Below are 21,102 nucleotides of genomic sequence, written 5' to 3' on the forward strand. Positions count from 1 at the left end.
ACCAAATATTTATTCATTTGTAACACATTTCAGCAGATTGGATGATGTATAACCTTCATCATTTCCAAACAACAGATTCATATTGTTAGTATTTTGAGTTTATTGTTTGTATTTGAGAGGAAAGTACTTTGGAAAGTAAGAAAAAAAATATGGAATTTTATACAAGAACCAACTGTGAAATATAACACAACAACAACCTCTCATTTTTGGCATACAAACAATTCGAAGGATAACATGGTTTAACAGAAAATGATTAATAAGATGCAAGAGATCAGCTTCTTCTCTTTTGAGGACAGGATGATAAGCCAACACAGCTATTTAGAAGTAAATAGCCCTCTTTTTAAAGAACTCTCAAGCGATTTTAAATTTAAACAGCTGTAACCGACAAATCTAAATAACTGACAGTCTAAATAGTAATTTTTTTCCTGCTCCAAAGCACTTTTTTACAGTTTATATCTAACATTCAGCTGGCAGTTCATTAAAACACACATCCTCTTAAAACAAATTACTGTCTTTCAATTCTTATATAAGCACTGACCAAGTCCTGTACAAATATTTATGACAGTAACATTAAATAATCTTGATGACCCAAAAATCTGGTTAATTCAAAGGTCTCAGAAAAGGCAGTAACCCAGCAGGCATAGCGAATGTGTCAGACAGAATAATAGCACAGCATCTGCTCTGAACAGTTGATACAAATTATGGAGATCTAGAGTTTTATTATATGGCATAAGCACGTGGAAATCATAAGCAGAGGAAATATGGGTTCTCTTTGTGCCAAGTTATCACATGTAGAATCGTACACCGGCTAGATTTAAAACTCCATCCTAGCTTGCGCAGTTACCAGCAATTCCAAGGCAAATCTGCAAGACCTCATTTGGGACCAAAACATATTTAGTAGTTTTTAAATTTCAAAAGAAACCCACCACACCAAGTGGACTCAGCACCCGGTTCCCAGATTTACAAATGCTTGTATTACATTGGAACACCAACACACTAAAGATTTCTTTTTAATAGCCATGTTTGATATGAAAATGGATAAAAATACCCTGTATGCTTTCTTTCTCAGAGTGAGATTTCATACTGTTCCTTTCAGAGCTACATCTGAGATGTGGCTTATGCCTTCTCTTCCTCCGATAGCTCTCCGCCTCTTGACACTCTTCAGAGGGTTATGGGATTGAAGCCCAGACCAACAACGACAGTCCAAATACACAGAGCTAACCCTAACATTCTCCACTTCTCTTTCCTCCATTGAGTCAGTTTTGATAAAATCTCTCTGCATGAAGATGACTTGCCTGGTTCTCATCCTACAGCTAGAACCCCAGTGAACCTGCAAGACTGGCCAAATTTGCTTTATGCAAATACTTCCATAAGCAGCTTTCCTACATGACCTGGTAACACTAACACTCAGCTTCTCAGACAGAGCTGTCTGATGGCTGGAGATGTGATGGGTGGCACGGTGTTACGGTCCCAACACTCAGTGAGGGAAATAAGAAGGGAAAAAACCCAAATTAAGTGAGACTCTTTGCGGAAGTCAGTTCATGTCCCATTCCTGGCTATTTTAGTCACTTCTATGCACCTGCAGGAGACTACAAACCCTATTCCAAGAGCAGCACAAGCTTCTTCCTTCTCCTGATGATCTACTCTAACCCACAGCCTCTTTCATACAGTTGAAAGCCTTAGGCAAATTCTGGTGCCACACATTCCTCCTGCTTGTCACTCCAAGATACAACAAGGGACAGCAAGAATGTTTTCTTAGATTAATGTGAAATAAGAGCTGCACCTCTGCATGACAAAAAAGCCCCAACAAATCAGAGCTGCAAAGTTTGTATCCCAAACTATCTTTTGAGCCAGGACCTTTGAGTCAGGCCAATTTACACTCAAAACACAACATAACTTACTGCTGGGAAGAACAGCATGGTCAAAGAAAAACTCCACATGATAAACCCACACAAAGCTGCTTCCCAGCCCTGCATGCTCTCATGCTTACCAGTTAGCTTGCCGAGAAGGCAACAAGCCCCAGCAAGGTCAGGAAGGACCGAACAACTCAGGTTAGATGGCAAACAGTACCATTACTAACCAGTCATAAAGACAAAAAGAAGATACGTTTCTCAGACAATAAAAATAAAGACATCAGCTACATGCACTCAAGAGACCAGGATGATACTCTGCGCCTAAGTGGTACTGTGAAAGCACACCACTTATGGAAGTGAAGAGCAATTTGCTTTTCAACCATATAGCCTCTTCACGTCTATTGTGACTCAGCTACAGCGTGGAGAGGGCTTGTTACAAGGAAGTGGTCTGCAAACAACAATTAAAAAATAACCATCGATTAGGAAAGCATTTGACTTGAAAAGTGTCTGGCAAGCCCTCTCCAAAGAGCATCTGTCTGCTGGGAGTGGCAGACGTGCAGGCATTTTAGGGTCAGTCTTGAAGGTTTCACCCTCATAGACCCACACCCCTATGAGAAGTAGAGACTTTATTTAGCAGATTACCTGTGTTAATACTCCTTGCTACTCACTGACAACAGGATCTTCCTTCTATATAAATATCTGAGGAACGGTCCCCAACAAAATCAAAGAGTAGCTAACAGCCTCTATATGCAAGTTATCTAAGCTGTAATCACAGTAAACTGTCTTATATTGTATTACAACAGGAAATCCAGTCATCCCTTTAGAAGTCCCTCTCTCGGCTGATGACACTCCATGTTCTGCACAGTCCCATCAATAGCTTTCCAGGACAGATGGTGACACAGATCCCTTCTAGCTAAAGTAATAGCATTAAATTACTCATAACAGGGAACCCAGAGAAGCAGATGCACCATGATTAGCAAGAATGCCAGTTACTTAAAGGCTTCTATTAAAATAAATCTCTTGGCACAGCAGCATAGCATGGGACACAGCACATGACCTCACCATAACAATCACAGATGAATAATTCCCATGAATGTCATCTAAACACTGGGCTAGCCTAACCCCATTTATCATCCGCCCTTCACAACAGGAGACAAACGGCTGTAAACAAAGCCTTCCACTAGCAAAGACAGGTTGATCAGTCCTCAGATCTTCCATTCCCTTTCCCTGTCAGAAACGTGTCTCACAATCAGCCAACACCACAGAGCACATCTTGCAACGCCTTAGTCCAGCAAACTTCTCCTGGAACAACTGAGTGGGACCAGGTGATTAAGCACAACTCGTTTGTTTTTCTAGTGGGGCAGAGCTCAGTAAAGGAATGACGGCTGATGGCGACAGAAACCCCCACAACTTGAAGAGTCTCACTACAGCTGGAGGAACAGCATTCACAGAACAAGAATGCATAACGCTGGGTAAAACAACTAAGATATGCCTTATTCTATCAGCTTGAGAAATACAGAAGTCAGGCTGTGGAAATTAAACTTGCCCTGTAGTGTTTTGCTTTTGGTGAATTAGAAGAAAAACCAACCCCACCAACCAACGCAGTACTGCTCAGAAGACAAAGGAGATTATTATCCTAAATCAACAGAGTCCTCCTCCTTGCTTTTCAGCCCCCGAGTAAAGCACGGGCTCAGGTGCCTACACAGAGAATCTCTGCCAACCCTACAGCAGCACTGCAAATGGCTCAGGGGTTTAGTTTCTCCTAAAGTTTCTTTTATTGTAACTTACTACTTTGAGCACTGCAATGGTACTGCAGAGAACAGTAAAGACAGGGTAGGTTGCATGGTGATAACAGGCGATCCAAGCATTGTTCTAGCTTTTAAAAATAGATTATAGCTATAATCTTACCTTGTTTACTGCTGATTATTGTTTACAGTACAACCCCTCCATCTAAATAAGTTAGATAGTGATTACAAAAGGTTGACATGCTTTAGCTTCACGATGAAGTTTCTTGGTGCATCACAGCAAAGTACACAGCACCAGTGGTCTACCTCAATGACCTGAGAGAGTTCCGATTTGAGATTATTTGAATTATGAAGATTGACAGCACTACGCTTGGTAGACCTGTTGTCCACAAATAATGAAGACACAAATCATTGTCTGGAAACAATAACGAGAAGATTTTTTGCTTTCCTCCTCCAGCTCCCATTTGGCAACAGGGTATTTTGATAGTCCAGACAAATTCTTCTGGGAGAATCCATTAAAATAACACTGAAGTCTTGGGATTTTTTTTTTTTTATCCCATTTAGACACAGATATGGATACAAGAAGTTTACAGCTGGTTGATGGTTTCAGTTAACAGTGACAGCAAACAAAGGCATCTATGTAACCACTGAACAAGAACATGACAGCAAATATCCCCAGAGGATCCTGCTAACATACTTGCTCATACTCTTGTGGAAAGGGAGGCTGGAAAACATTCTCTATGGCCAATTACTATTTTTTTATTGTTTCGAATGTTAAGGCTACCAAAAATGCCAATTAAGTCCCCAGAAACAGACCCGTCCTTTGGGAACCAGAGAAAGCCTAAATTGCCCCATGCAATTCACCAGACAACAAAACGCCTGAAGCTGCCTGGAAGGGATGACTCCTGCCAGCACTGGGTAGGTTTTAAGACCTGATTTACCTGATCAGACCTGTTTAGATTTTTTTCTGTTCAGTTTTAGAAAGGAAATATGAAGGTACCTGAGACGTAAAGAGTTGAGTAACGAAATTTAGGCTGGGAGAGGAATAAACTACTTGTTTTCAATCTCTTCCATACATTAAGGGAAAATATTCCCAACTGTCTCCAGTTGGACATTATTGATGCTGATGGAGATTCCACTCTTCTAATTTTACAAAGCGCTGCCTTCTTTCCATCACCAACCGCCTTCCTTGATGTGTTCCTGGCAGCTGCCTACCAGCCATCATCATCTCCTACCTGCAGGCACCGTGCAAGAGCAGAAGCTGCGTGTACGAAGCAGGTACGAGTGGACAGACTACGACTGGAGAGTTGCACATGGTAGCCGTTTACAGAAACGCTGGGAGAGGTTATAAGGTTATAAGCAGAGCAGCCTGTTAGCCTAAGCCATGTATCTAGGCTTACTGTAGTGATACTAATAATCAAACCCCACAAATAAACCAGCATGACAACAGATGCACAGTTTCAGCCATAGCTGCTGCAAGCCAGAATTAAACAGCACCTAAATCCAGAAAGTCAATGATAGAGATACTGGAAAAAAACAAAAGGTCCTGGAAGTAATGTACGGTTTATTCTTAACAGATTTTCCCAGCACAGGATTTTGGTACACGGATAACGCGTACAGTGGCGATGTGCATGCACATAGGTGTAGCCGTTCTCCCTTCAGCTGTCTCTTGCTGCAGTATGACTCAGCTCTGTGTTCTGTTAACCACTCCTTTCTGAGCATTTGAATTGACATCTAATTCATTATGAGCAATCTGCTTTCACCACCGACAACCTTCTGCTTGCTGATACAGAGATCTGATAGACCAGGCACCATTCATGGACAGTATTTACTGCAGGTAATCAAAAATTCGGTCTTTGACTATACAACCAAAACGTTGGTTTATCCTTAGAAGTAGAGTCATACTTCCCAGCCTGTTTTTTGTTGTGTTTTTTTTTTTTTTTCATTTCAAAACATGTGTTTCAAAGACCTAAAACACAATTAAAATGATATCACCATAATCAGGGTGATACCGGAGCAAAAAGCTTTTTTCCCCAGTGTGAAAGCAGGGTGCAGAGGAGATGGTACTATTCCACTCCTACAGAAACCAAGAAGGAAAACTTCTGATCAGATCAAACCCAACATAATTTTATCAGTGCATAACATGTTCTAAGAGCAAGCAGGAAGTTACATGAATTAAATTAAAAATAAAAATCACCCTTACTGTTATTAATGCATTAGAGTTCAGAAGTAGAACAGCACGCACAACTTCTTGCTGTCAAAGGCTTTTGTGCCACAGTCAGAATAACTGAGTCCTCTCACATTAAAGATGAATTATGAAGAGGGCACCATTTTTAAGAGGGAGAAAGTAACCTGAAGACACAGAGCTGTGAGCAGGCCTGGGTCTAGCACCCAGATCTTTCAAGCCCCATTTCAGCATCCTCACCATGATGCAGCAGTCTTCTTCACTGGGCTTGACCTTTGCCAAAATACAGCATAACAGCCCTCAAACAGGGAAGCCTCTCTTCTCCTGTTTTGCAGGAGTTGAGTGCAGTCCTACTGGTTATATTGGAAAGACAGTATTAAAAGCAGGCAAGAGCTAGGAACCCTGTTCCCTCAGGGATGAGTTTTAATAGTATTTTTGAGCTTGCACTTTGTAAGGTACAAACGAGAAACAATTCACGTTCAGTTGGACTGACAGTCCTTCAACAACAACAACATCATCATCATTGCTGGAGGGCAGTAAGGGACTTGTGAGTTTTGTTCTTGTTACTAATAAGGCAAGACTTACTATAACTCATCCTGCACAGTTAAGTTGGCACTACCTTAACGGGAAATGAAGTCCAACTGCAATGGGATTCCCCATTCTCTCCACTAACACTTCCTGCCCTTTCAGAAGGTGTGGACACCACAGGACCATGTTTTTGTTTATACCACGTGCACCACATTATGAATGCAAGCAACTTTAAGCTGCAACATCTGTTTCCATGGCAATGGGACTGCATCAGCAATCCACTGGGTTTAGTTTAGGCCACCTTCACTCAGGCTTCAGCGCTGCACACAAATCATTACTGTTAGCAGCAAACCAAGTGATGTCACTAGTAACCATGGTGCCCACAGCTGAGGTTTCCGTGTGCCCTTTGCGCTCTAACATGCATCCTTCACGCATGACAATAATTTTAATCCAATTAGTGCTGTGAAAAAAAAAAATACATGAAGGGCCAGTGTCAATAGTTATTTAACAAAGGAAGGTTAGTTTGAGTCAACAAGATAACAATCAGAGCATGAGGCTTTACAATAGCACTTTGACTCCGAGCCTCATTGCACTGTACACACAGGAATGACAGGGGAGAGGGGCAAGAAATCTGTTCCTCATCAATGGCTTTATTAATAAAGGCAAAAGAGCAGCTGTTTTAAACATCCTCCTTCTAGGATTGATCAATGGCTGAGCAACGTGCACTGCTTCATTCCATCTAGGCAATACCCCTTCCCCTAAACACCAGTGCTTCACCAGCTGAACATAAAACCCAGTCTTAAGTGTTCCTACCATCCAGTCAAAAACAAACAAAAGGAGTCCTAAAGTAAGAGGGAGTGTTGTAAAGTGTGTGTGTGTGTAGGGAAATCAGAAGACTCCCCATCCTGGCAAAAAACTAGTCATAATGCCATGAAAAGACTGCCACTTTCCAGGCTGCTGTATCAGATGGCCAGAGAGGACAGCTCTATCAATACGGAGACATTTCACAGAGACCTAAGACTTCGCTGCCCACACCCACTCACTTTACAGATCAACAAACCACCTTCGCATACCTCCCCAAGCACTGGGTTTGGAAGTGCTAGATCCTCCTGGCAGATCAGAAATCCCAGCAGTGACTCTATCTCAGCAGGAGCAGGGCTGTCCTACACACAGCTGGGCGTTATGCTCAGAGCCATCAGGATAGCCAGCCACCTTTTGCCCTTCCTCCTCAAGATAAGTCTAGTTTCATCAGGGATATCTAAACACATTAGTTTATTAGGTAGATGATTTTGAGAGAAACCATAAAGTAGTTAGCATCTGTCTTCCCAACCTAGCGTTACATAGCTGCAATTTCCAGCAGGGTTACCCTTTGGGTCCTTCCCAGCTCTGCTGGAGGCTGCTGTCTGATCACCTCCCTGCCTGCAGCAGGGATATTACAGGGCTTGTCCTTCAAGTTTACCAAGCAAGAATAGGGACTCTCACACAGGAATTGCTGGCCTTTTGTCCCATGCTTCCATCACTGTGTACTGCTGACTCCACGGAGGTACGAAGCACCCAAGGAGAAAGAAGATGTCACACACACAGGGTCTTTCTGTCAGCGACCTGCTTTCTGACGGGAGGTAGGTTAGTGTCCACGAGATCCCAGGTCCGTTCCCGCCACCCCTTTGCTATCCTGAGAGATGTTTGAGGTAGGGGTCACAGCCCTTTGCAGCTGCAAGAGCCTCCTCCCTCTGGGTTTCCAGCCCCAAATCCTACAAGACTCCCAGCCAGCAGAAGCAGAGCAGAGCTGAGGATGGAGAAGGCCCTGAAGAAGGGACCATTCTCACCCAAGCAAGTGCAGGTTACCTGCGCTGCATCCGCAGCACCATCATTCTTGGCTGCTTTTCTTGTAAGGTAAAACACATTCCTAATAAAAGCCCTAAAAGTTAAGGCAGGACAGGTTGTCAGCAGCAGATTCTCGCAAGATGGAACAGAAATATGCGCAGCATCGATTTGTACAAGTGTTGTATGCACTGAATTATTTAGAATTGGGTCTCAATATTAATGAAGCTGTTTGTACAAAACCAGGATATTTTGGGGACAATGAATTGTGCAGGACTATAAATAATTTACAGCATTAAGAGAACCCTTCTCATGGCCACTCATTAATCACTTCGCCTTACAGAGGCGCCCCGTCACACTCCTACAGAGCCAGGGTTGGATGTGCCAGAGGCACATGAATTAGGAATCATTTTATTATGGAGATACCTCAAACTTGTTTACCCCACATGCTCCATCTTTCAAAACGTCTACTACACTTCCAGCTCAGTATTTCATCTTACCTTGAGTATTTCCTTCCTTGTCTTTAATGGATTTTTCACTGTATTAACTCTTCCACAGACATTGTCTGTGAGAATTACTGTCCCTGGTTTAGAGGGACGTAAAGTAAGTTGCCCACTATTATACTGCAAGTAGGAGAAAAAATTTCGACTCTGCGTATTTTGGACGAATTCTGATCCTCTGACTACATCCCCTAGATTTTAGGAACCCAATGTAGCTATTCACTAACAATAGATTGTATGCTAAAATACTGGAGGAATGGCTTAAAGAAGTCCCTACAGTTTTCCTAATACTTAATTCATTACTTGCCTTCAGGTATTTGAAAAAGTCAGAACCTAAGCTGGATCAATAGCCAGTATTTTGTCCACAAGTCAGAAATTTTTGTTCATAAGAAGATTAAAAAAAAGGATTTTTGACAGCCACCAGATCAGCAGGATTGCTACTGCTGCATCCTGTATTAAAACCAGTACGAATCTGAAGTTTGAAATAATATTTGTGTTACAATCTTATCTCAGCTTCGCTCAGTTTTTTTAGAGAAAGAGAGCATGTGTGAACTGCCGAAGCAGCATAGCTCACTACTCTAAAAATCAATCTTCTTTTCATCAGGTATGGAATAACAGCCCGCTTAAGAACTGGATTCCAGGATAATGACTACAAAACAAGAAAAAAAGTAAATGTTGAAAAGATGTTTGCTATTCTATATGTTTTCACAAAATGCTAACCCTTATGGGTGTCGTTGTCACCTGTACAAATTAGCAGGTCTGGTACCACTGAACATACCTGTACCGCCCTTGTTCTCAAAGGTAAGCGACTGCGAGTGTCTTACTATCCTCTTTCAGAAGGATGCAAGCCCTCATGATCACAAAGAAAAGGTTATGAAAACCAGGGGAAGACGACAGAACACAGAAGTCACAGGTTTTTAACGCTGCAGCATAGAAATTGGCGGAAAAGCTCCAAACCGGGCTTTTGCTTTTAGACTTGTGAATCTTCCAGGGTCTCTGGAGCTGTCAGCAGTGTCACCTGCTTTTAAAACTAAAGCATGTATGTCTATCTGTCCAGATGGCCAAGGCATCTGCAAACGAAACAAAAATAATCAGCCATCCTGTTCTTCAGTGTCCAGAGATGAAGGGTCAGTTTGTTTTCCCCCACTCAATCAATCTCTCACCATCTGCTGAGCCTGCTGGCAATTGCCAAGTGTAGCTAACAGTTTAAGGGACATGACTTTTGCACCCAGAGATCAGGACACGGCCTCAAGAATTACCACCAACAAGCACGTTCTCTTAAGTCTATTCTCAAAGGTGCCACCTGAGAGCTACAAGCTAACAAAGGAGAAAACAGGACAGATCTCGATTCCCAGTATCCTGCCCGAGTTCAGCAGACGGTGCTGAGAGGATGGGTTATCTTTAACAGACTGCCTCAAACAGGGGTCAGAGTCCTTCCCCGATCGTGGACCCTTGAAGTGCTGAATGACAAAGTATTAACGTTATTAGCCTATAAGCATGATGCAGTATCTTAAAATAAGTCTCATCCTCAAAAGGCAATCACTAGGTCCAGAAGAATATTTTTAAAGTACACGATCTTCGGAGGGAAGTCACAAGTATTCAGAGAAAACTGCGTGGAGAAAATGAGGACCAGACTTATTTACAGCAGAGAAAGCAAGCTATATAAACCGATATAAACCGATATAAAAATAACCGATATAAAACCGATATAAAAATAAGATTTAATAACAAGAGGAATTTTCTCGTCTTAAGTAAAGGTCAGAAGGGCAATGGACTCTCAGAATCTCATGGCATATGGAATCGCAGTAATGAACGGTATTAAGATGATAAATGGACTGACCTTTGGCTAATAACGTACTGATCTTTCTGACAAACGCATCCAGATCTTGGAATACAAGCTTTGATGAGATAGAGACTTAACATTAAAGTGTGGTTTATTTCTGGGGGAAGCATACAGAAAGGTAGGTTCCCTAACCACACGAGAAAAGGAAGCAGGTATTACAGGCAAGGATAGCTGTTGAGACACAAATGTGCAGGACACTTAGAAGAGGGAGAATTAAGAGACCCTTTAATAAGATCTGTCTAATGTATGAAATGGCAAAGTGCGATCCTTTGTGCCTGACCGGCTTCAAAGCCCTCGCAGAGACAGAAATAGTGCTCGTGCTTTTGATGTGAAGTGCAGAGTCAGAGAAGACTTCCAGGACAGAGTCAGCATTTCTGCAGGAAGAAAGAAATCCCTACAGATGCTTACAGTTGTGCCCTCCATAAATAGTTTGTGCTTCATGAAACTCATCTCAGCGCCCATCTCTAGTTATTTTCTGCTTACGTTGGGATCAGAGCCTGCAGTTCCCCCAGATCAAACTGCAGCTCTCCCAGTCCTATGGGCAAGTCTCAAGGACAAATTAATCTAGAGATCTCTAACCCTTGGAAGCAGGACAGGCTTTTAAATGGGCATACAGATTTTTAGGAAAAAGCTACACTACAATACTATTGTCTAAAGAGGCACAAAAAATTCACTGTTTTGAAATATTTTGCCTGGTTTATGTACCAGAATAAAAACAGGTCACAGTGGGTAGGAAGATCACTGGCTCCGAGCTCAGGCGTAAAAATTCATATGTTTTAACTTGGATAGCAAAAGAGACAAAAACTCAGCAATGCTGCAAAAACCCTGTTGTGCATATGGAAAATCTACGATCTAAACGCTCTGTGGGCAACGCAGCAAGGGCCCAGAACCTGAAGACCTTGACAAAACTGCGTGAGAGGTTTCCCATGAAAATATGGATATTGATAGTCTAAAATGTAATAGAGAAAAACAATTTAGTTCAGATCTGCTGGGCTTCAAGCAAGTCAAGGGTACATTAAGCCCTTTGCTGTAATGTAAAATTAACTTATTTATAGAAGAATTTAAGTGCTACTTAAAGTACTGAAACCACTGTCTCTGTAGATAATATTTCAGAAGCTAGCAGAAAGCAACACTTAAAAGACTTGTTGCTTCCCTTCCCCCATCCTCAAATTTAAAAAAAAAATTAAAAAGCAAAGCAGCGGGCCACTCACCTCAGTTTTCATCACAGTTTTACACACCAGCCTAGAGAACTAAATATAAGAGGAATTACAGAGCAACACGGGCACACACACAATGATTTATTGCATGTCTCGCCTGCCTAGTGGCGCAGAGAACCAACAGAGATGCTGGATTATATACTGCACAATTTTAATTCTCCCATCCAGTAAACATAGGAAATATGAGTACAGCCTGTCCCAGTTTAATGGAAGGATCCTTTGACTACTTGGGTGTGATGCTGTTTACATCAAATCCGGTGGAAATTTTTGTTAAGACTCGTAAGAAGAATGAGGGACTGTTCTTTCATGAAAGGAGATGAAAGGACCTTCCACTGCAAAGCAAAAACCTCCATCTTCGAAAAGGGACCACAGCACTACAGCTTGAGCCTCAGCATCCCTGCCCATATGGCTTTGAGGCACCACTGCCGTAGAAGGGGTTCCCAGAGCAACTGCCATGGGCCAGCTGCTTCACCCCTCAAGGGAGAAGGCCCTTTTGGAAAACTTTCATTTGGAAGCGGATGCTGAAATCTAGGAATATTATTTGGTTGCTCTTAAAAGAGCAACCTTATGCCAACTGGTTTGGAGTTTAATGGGGATCTTCACTCATGAACTTGGAGTTAAATGAGTGATCAACCTCAAGTACATGCTTAAGGCTCTCTAAAACCCTTGAGGAATAATTGTGACATTTCTTTTTCACACTGTTGGAAAACTGCTTCTTATGGGATCAGGCTCACTAGCGTCTCCAGCAATAACGACACCATACCGTACACAACAAATGTCTTTGAAATGAACCTTTTACTTTTATGAATACCTCCTCTCCCTGGGAACTACTTTAAATCATTCTGTTCTACATTTCAGCGAAAGATTTCTAAGAAATGCCTCTACACTGCTGTTTTATACAGATATCTCAGCTTGTTCCCCTAAGGGGGTTCAACATACCAAACTTGCTTCTCCTGTGGCCTCCTTACAGGTTTCAGAGGAAAAATAAAAAGACAGACACGAAGCACTTTCTCATTCTCTGAAAAGAACGGAAGTCAAGCCCCCCACTGCTCTCTCCTCAGCGCCTGTCTCAAAGACAAAAACCTTCATGCTTTTAAATCAAACTGAAGAAAACAGGCGTTTGATATCATGGCCTAGGAAAAGCTCTTATTGAAGTCGGCAGGAATCTTTCCACCAATTTCAGGAAGAGCTGAAGCAGATTGCTACCCAAACACTAAGAAATAAAACGTAAACTCCACATTCTACCCTAGGTGGGTTTTCTCTTTTTCCCTTTTTTTTTTTTTCAAATTTAAGCTGAGACTAGTATTTTCAATAAAAAGTACAGCTAACTTTCCCTTTTCTACTGCTTGTACACATAATGCAGTAAAGTCACTTGCTTGTCACACACTTCTCTAGCTCACCTGGATCCTGGGCTACAAGCAGTATTTCCAGCTGACCCCCTGCTCTGCGTAAGTGGAGGCAGATCAGAGACCTGACTTGACATAAGCTATTGCACCTGATCTAAGAGGAAACCTTACTTTGCTGCATATCAGTGCACTAGAAAATTAGAGCAGGTCTGAAGCAGGGCTGGCTGGCAATTTGGAGATGTAGTTTCTTGAGTGGTTTACTGGGGCAGTGAACTTCCCCTTGCATGAAACCCTAATGGCTTATCACATCCTTTGACATTAAGATACGGTCAAAACCACTGTCAAGTGAACAAAGTGGAATCCAGTGTTCTGCATTAATGAAATAAAAATAAGTAGTTTAACTTCTGAAAGCAAAAAGCAAATTCAGTCTCTTGACTTGCAGAGGGTCCCTCCCCCACAGACACTCCCCAGTTAACGATTCATCCTCTGTTACACAGGTGGGCTCCTCCTTAATCAGATCATTCTCCTGTACGCTCTGCTGCTCGCTGACAAGTTCTGCATAGCTAATAGACTGCTTCTATCAACCAGCTCTCTATTCAAAACAGCTGAGCCAAATTTGGGAGAAAAAGTTGTTAACAAAATAATTACAACAATATTCAAAGCAGCTACGGTGTCAGGAAAACATACACAAAAATGAAGCCACCTAAGAAAAACGTTTACTCGTTTACGCTAACATTTAGGTTAAACACACAAAGATGATACATGTTTTATATTTGTGTCAGAAAAAGGAATTTCACTGTTATTACTGGAAAACACACACCATACAGTGTTTTAACAGTCAAGTGGATGAGTCCCTAAAGGAACACAGTTGGATGGTCAGGGGAGAAATGGGGGAGTTGTACTTTTGCTTTGGTTTTGGGGGTTTGTTTTTTTCCTTAATTCATTTTAGGTTTTAATCCAAAGCAGATTTTTCTGGCACCGCTTCATCCTGCCACAGAAAGCAGAGTTCTACTGCAAACTCAATATTAGACGTGTGTTTTGCTGGATGAGCAAAATTAAATTTTATTTAAAGTGTGGGACAATGAAATAACACTTCAGATTCATTTCCTTTTAAACACGCTCCTGGTTGAATTTCAAACACTAGGAGAATATGGGCACAGAGAATTTGAGTTACAAATGCTCAACATTTTAATTAACTGCTTTATTGAAGTCAGGGAATTCAACAAAAATTCCCACCAGTATTCAAAAGCCTATTCAAAATAATCTAAGTTTCATGCCTAAACTGATTAGTATCTGTTTCATAGTGGTATATAAGCAAAGAAATATTACATCTAGATTTTTTCCCCCCACTAAATTCAAAGTTATGCTTATGGTTTAGCTTCTCTACATTTATACTAGAGGTTTTTTCCCCAACAAAAGAGCATGAGGCTTTGGTTTGCAGCTGGAACAGGCATGACCAGGAACCACAGCCCAACTGGGAAGCAGTGACTGCTTAAGCCCTAAAAGCTTGATCACTTCCAGTTAGGTAGCCACACACTTAGTGCTTTTTCCATTGGAATAGCCTATCCATGAGCTGCTGTTTCCCCAGGTAGGTCAAACAGAGGTTCTCTAATTAAAGGACAAGATGAAGCGAGTCATAAACTGAAGTTTGTATTACTTTCCCCCCCCGCTTCTGTATAAGCACACAGCAAACCTCAAATTTAAAACATCCAATTTTGCAGCAATACTCCACTCTTCCACACGAAGCCTGTGTTACCCTGCGCTCATCCGCACGCGCTGAAACGTTACTGACCTGTATCATGTACAGCTGCGCAATTCGATATTCTTCCACGCTCATTGGAAGAGGAATACGATATTCCTTTATGAGCATTTTGAATACAAAAATCTTTCGTCCGCTCAGAAACACAATCCAGAAGCTTTTAGTAAAGGCTCCTTAAATAATGGCAAGCAAATGCATTGAGGATCCCTGAAAAAGAGTGAGAGAGAGAGAAAGAAAAAAAAAAAAAAAAAGAGAAACAGTTATTTTCCATTCTTATTGCAGAACATCCTATTAGGCAAGGAAAAAAAAAAAAAAACAACAGGCAAACATTAATTTTTGTAATAGCTATAAGCTTAATAGCAGAGAGAAGAATCCCTGGAGTGCTACCAGACCCTTGGTATCAAATTGAATAGAAACTTTTAGAAGAATTTTGATTTGCTTTAGGGGATACCATCAAAGCTATTACCCTCCTGACCTTTGCCACTGTATCAATCAGACTTTCATATGCAATAGCATCTCCACGGAAGAGATGTGACAAAAGCTCAAAATGAATAGGCAGACCTTCCGTTGCCAGACAATAAAGTATCTCTCCAATGTCAGCAACACACCAGAGATGCATCCACTCAAAGGTATCGAGTTTTATCCTCTCACATTCATTCAGCAGCAAGAAAAGGCAATAATTAGACTGCCTCAGCCCTCAGTAATACCATGATGAAGAAAGTCATTTGGATTCTAACAATAAAGATGGGAGAAATGTACTTTTCTTCCCTGCTTTATTCTGAATTACTGGTTTGGTAGGATCCCTTCTCTTTCACCTCCAAAGTAGTTTACAGGCAAAATCCTCCTGCCACTGATGTTGACGCCAGACTCATTTTTATACTCCTGCTGCATGAGAACACAGCCAAAGATCAAACTGCAACTTAAAAAAAATCCCATCATACCCCACCTCGAAGCAATTTAATAGAATTATTGCTTAAGAATATTCGGAATACAGCGTTTCTTACACCAAGGGTTAAAGCAGTAACTTCTTAAGATTCTCTATTGGAAGTGGATAAAGACAATAAAAGCATGTAAGGAAGCGTGGGGAAGATGATGGGTGAGGAATAGAGGATGAGAGGACACAAGAAGCAAAAGCCAAATCAGCCTCAGCAGGACCTGATGATCGCTCTCCCAGCACACAAAGCACTCTCCTCATTCCTTCTCATCACCAAAATCCACCGGTCTGCTGTGTCTGCTTATTGGAAGTCTTCAGATATAACTGCTGGAGCAAAACCGGCCCCAAACCCTACACCTGGGGAAAAAACACCCAGAATAAAACCCACAAACTTATCTAGTGTATTAAAACACGGTCTGGGAATCAGGAAACCACACTGCTATCGACAGGCTTCACCACTACTTGGTTTTTGCACAGCACTTCACCAACCTTTTACAAGGTTTAGAAAGGATAAAACACATGCCCATGGCCCCAGAGCAGCAAGGGACAAAATTCAGTATTTACAACCCGAGTTTCCTGACTTCTAATCTCCGCAGGACACAAAGGGGACTGCAACGTCTCCGTCCCCCATCAGACCTGACCCACTGCTGAGTCTAGGCAGGGGCACAGCTCACCGCATCCCAGCCAAAAGGTTTGCCCGACCCAGGCACGCAGCCCCCGCACCGCCATGCTGTTAGCTTTCACTTGATTGCGGCGTTTCTAATTTGGCAGTAAAGCAAATCCAACGCGGACCGACTCTTCTGGAATAGCTACCCGCCTGGTGCTGCATCATCTAAACAACTTATTTACAAATTCAATTCTCTGTTTCATTTTATTGCGGTCAGAGCAATCTGTGTGCATGGAGGGGGGAATAAAAAAAAAAAAAAAAAAAAAAAATTTGCTACGGCAAATCCTGCCGAGAATAATTCTGGGAAGACTGAGCTTCTTGACACTGCCATGCCTTGTATAACCATGTGCACGTGCAAGATTTCCTCCATCAAACTAATCCTCCAGAACAGGTGGGGATAATCTCATTAGGTGGTTTTTAATTAGTGGCATGGCAAAGAACAACAATAACCACCAGGAGATGGATCTCAAGCACTGACCCCAGATGTGCATTGGTACAATGCTAGGATCCTACCTCTTGGAGCTAATGGCAGTGGGAGACTCAGCTACATGTCTTGAGCAGTTCGTTATGCTTTAGAGATCTTTGAAAATTAGATTTAAAAGCTTCCTCCCCCCTCGTTCCCCAAAAGCTCTGAAAGCGATTCTGCTCCCACCATAAGGGCATCAGTCACGTCTGCCTTTGCTGTTTGCTAAAAACAGGATATTTCTATCGATTGGAAGAGATGAATAAAACAAAAAATAGAACCTTAAAAGCAATAGAATGGCAGGAAACCAGTACCAAGATGGAAAAAATGCGTTTATAATGAAGTCCCAGGCAGGTAATAATTCAGACAGCCAAGACACGAGAGGGCTTATTTTATTACAGACTAAAAAACCCAACCATTTTGGCCCCAGGCAGGCACAGCAGCAGCCACCAGCAGTGGCCTCGAAGCACTAGGACCACATCTGGCCACAGCAGCAGCTCCTGGTCCAACGTCCTGCTTGGCTTTTACCAGAGCTGAGGTTTCTCTAAAGTTCCCCTTCACATTTCTACTTCCCTGCAATCAATGTTTAAAAGCAGTGTTTCAGCTCAGCCTGCAGGTCTCCAGGCAGCAGCAGGTCCCAATGATGTGCCTGTTGGAAAGGTGACGCTCCCAAAATCTCCTCCAGCTGCTGCTCACTCCAGCTACTGCAACCAGTCCCCAAAAGCTGGGGAGAAAACAACGCTGGGAACACACTGGGCAACAGCAAGAACCACACTGCAACCTCAAACCAAGCGGGCCAGCAGAAAAAGGCACTTGGGATCAGCAGCCTGACCCTGAAGGAGGCACAGAAAGAGCAAACCTGACTTGTTTGCCTTTGTTTTGTTTTTTTAAGCCAGTCTGGTTAAAAAAAAATTTAAAAAAAATAAAAAACATCAAGGTAAGTTTGCAGCTTGGGCTGCCTTCAAGCTGAAAATAACCTGCTCTAACTCCTCTAAGAGCAGTGGGGCCCAGGTGGCAAACCATGAAAGATAAACATCGGTTTTCACCAGAGTCAGATCTTGGGGATCACCATGCCAACTGGGACAGAGGTGACAAAACTGCACTTTCAGACAAGTCACTGAGGACAAAAGTTCCTTCCAACGTCTTGGGACATCATAGAGAACCAACACTCACCAAAACCACTTCCTGTATCGTCCAAACAAAACACAGAAGTTTGACTGCAGACTTGACGGCTGCTACGGATAGAAGAGAAAGCCCTTCTGGAAACAAGGGAGCCAGGACACAGCTTTGGAAACCGGGTGTCAAAACACCAGCTGCATCCCTGGCACTTTCCCTGCATCCAGCCCATTGCTACGAGCAGCCAGAGGTGTTTGAAGGGAGATGCTCAACGTGCCGGGATTAGCAAGCAGCCAGCGTTTTGATAGCAGGCTGGATTTCGGCTGTCCAGCCATCGAGCATCAAGCTGGACTTTCTACGGGTTTGCCAAACCCCCGTGGTCACACAGCCAGGACCGGTGGCAGCCCAAGGCCGTTTGCAAAACTCAGCTTGCACCCGGCTTCTCTCAGCAAGAGGAAAACAATGGTGACGCAGGACATTTCCAGACTCACTGCTATTTCTGCTATAGCCAAGTGGCACATTTGTACAGGCCGTTATTCAATTTATACACAGAGCTGTAGTAACTGTGAAAGCCAGGCGCATAATTTTATACCTCAATTATTTTAAAATCAGGTTCTCAAAGCATCATAATCACGCTCCAGAGTCAATATCCTGCTGCGATGAGTCAGGTCCACCTCTGAGCTATTGCTTCAGGCTGTCTGAAGGCTAATGCACAGCGTGCTGCATTTACTTCTCATTTTAACAAGCTTCCCTTGCAACAATAACAAACTCTTTAAGAAAGCACCCTTTCTCTAAAGTGCAGGGAGACTATTGGGATCTACAGAAGCTGAACAGACCGAGAGATCCAGCAAAATCTCTCCGTTCAGCCCATGAACTTGGGTGTTTGGGGTTGTCTCTTTGGGAGCGTCAGAGCCAGCCTCCCTGTTACTAAATGAAGTGGCAAGAGGACTGATGACAACCGACAGCTTGTAATTAAGGAATAAGAGTTAGTGCATGAAGGTTATTTAAACTGTGCTACTGGAGTTCTGGAGGCCAAACTCTGGCCAGGCTTGACAGGCTGGCCCTGAAGGGTATGGAAATTGAGCATTACAGCAAAAATCCTGGCTCCTCGACATATCGGTTGGGTCCAGCGCAGGAGAACCACTCGTGCTGGTGGGTTCAGGCTACAGAAGGGCTGTTACCACCCTCTTCCCAGCTGTGCTCTTACAGCTCTCCTAGCTGTTACCTCAACAACTAATTTTTGACCAGCTGCTGATCACAGGCTTTTTAGGGCTGGAAAGAGCTACGCCACAGCAGCAACAACCCACTCCGTAGAAGGGGCTGCCATTTCCCTTTTTCAACAGGGAAGAAAAAGCCCTAGATGCAGAGAGCAACTATAATGAGCTTTTTCTAGCCTCACACGGGAGGTTCATTTCACACTATTTTAAAGTTAAAAGACTGGCCCTAGGAAGGAAAAGCCCATCACGGAGGGTTGCAGAGCAGCCAGTGGCAGAGGCAGGTACCAGCCCCGGGACTGCAGTCCCAGGTTTTTATCAACCACCGCCTGCTTGGGGCTGCGCTGCCTTTTGAAGCTGAGAAAAATCTCCCCTATGAAAGATCACACTCGCAAGCTAAAGATCAATACACTTGACTCAGCTATTGAACAATTTTCCTTGCAATATTTTCACATAACTGAGAAATGAAAGATAATTAACAGAAACGACTGCAAGAAAACCAAGCCAAACACGTAATGGCGAAAAGCTGAGCAAAGGCATTTTCTAGGGACCTCACCAATGTCCCTAAAGATTTTCTTAAGGTTCTCTTCTTCTCCTTTATCCACCCAGATGCCTCCTTGAAGAAAGCAATATCAAAGAGACTTCTGCTTTGGTCCCAAGTGTATCAAACACTTGGACTTTGGGAAGCAACACCAGGTTTAAGAGCCCGGCCACCTTCCCTCTCCTGCAGCGTTCCCTGAAGGAGGATACATTGCCCTCCCACGACTGGAAGCTCTGCATTTATATTGCGCTTAGATTTATTTATGACGATAGAAGAAGCAGCATAAATGTGAAACAGAATCCCAGGACCCAAGTCAGCATTTTTTAAAGGCAGCCTCAACACTCACACCTTGATTAATGCGGCACTCTCCTTCCTGGCCCCAAAGCAGCCTTGCTCAGCTTTATCCATCCAGAATATCACTGCTGCAAAGACCACTCCCTTTATCTGTCACTCTGATCCCGTTGGTCCACAGTGTCCCTGCCTCTCAGGAAAAGCTTTCAATCAGCATATGCAAAACATCACTGTCAAACCCTATTCAGCCCTCGCTCACAGCTTTGCCCACCTGACCCTTGGCAAGGGTTGCAGCACACGCAGCCTGCGATCCATCACGTGGACCAGCGCGGCCTCGGCATTCTCCTGCCCACATCCCGCTGCCGGCTCACGGGGAAGCACCACGGGACAGAGAGGAACTTCGTCTTTTGTGAATGCATGACGCTTAGTGCAGTATCAGCTGGAGCACAACTGTCTCCTCTGATCACATGAATGACTACCACTACGGAAAGGTCAAGGGGAAAACAGAGTTTATGAGTGTTTTCCAAGCAGATGAATACTGAGTGCTTGTATTTTACCATTCCCTTCTCTCCCCTCTCCTTCCAACCCCGTCAAAGTGATCTCTCCTGTGCAGGCAGTGGGACTATTTCAAGCAATGTTCACAATGAAAGATTAAAAACACCCAACGTTTCTATTTAGTAACTTTGTGGCTACCATTATTTGCCGTAACACTCAACCTACATTCAAACCTCTCTCACAGACACACACGTGAGTTGCGCGATAAACTGAAGAGACAGAATGAGCTTTTTAAAATCAGGAGTTTTCAGTTTTCATAGAGTGGGTTGTACCTGCTGACTGACAGCTAAGCAGATTTAAAAACTCATCAGGCATTGAAAAAAAAAAAACCACCAAAACCAAAAGTTAAAGCTCCTTAAAAGTGCACAGTTCACACGCTCACTGCTTAAAGGCTACTGTGTCAGTAAGTAATGTTCTTTGTAATCCCGCGTCTTAATTGTACATCTAAAATGTCACGTACTTTTCAAACAGAAGTTTTTATGCAGACGCTTACACATCCAAGTTTCAGGAGTGAGCTTAGATCA

The 21,102-nt window shown here is 42.9% G+C and overlaps 1 protein-coding gene across 4 annotated transcripts in view; it reads right to left on the reverse strand.

Moving 5' to 3' along the window:
- The window catches only part of PITPNM2 (phosphatidylinositol transfer protein membrane associated 2), a 66,803-nt gene extending 51,895 nt beyond the window's left edge, over window positions 1-14,908 (reverse strand). For all 4 annotated transcript variants that reach the window (XM_074159644.1, XM_074159647.1, XM_074159646.1 and 1 more), the window contains exon 1: window positions 14,831-14,908. In XM_074159644.1, the coding sequence (XP_074015745.1) occupies window positions 14,831-14,908 (78 nt within the window). The remainder of the gene's footprint in view (window positions 1-14,830) is intronic.
- Window positions 14,909-21,102: the final 6,194 nt, after the last annotated feature.

Source organism: Numenius arquata, chromosome 16, assembly GCF_964106895.1.
Source record: "Numenius arquata chromosome 16, bNumArq3.hap1.1, whole genome shotgun sequence".
Taxonomy (NCBI): Eukaryota; Metazoa; Chordata; class Aves; order Charadriiformes; family Scolopacidae; genus Numenius; species Numenius arquata.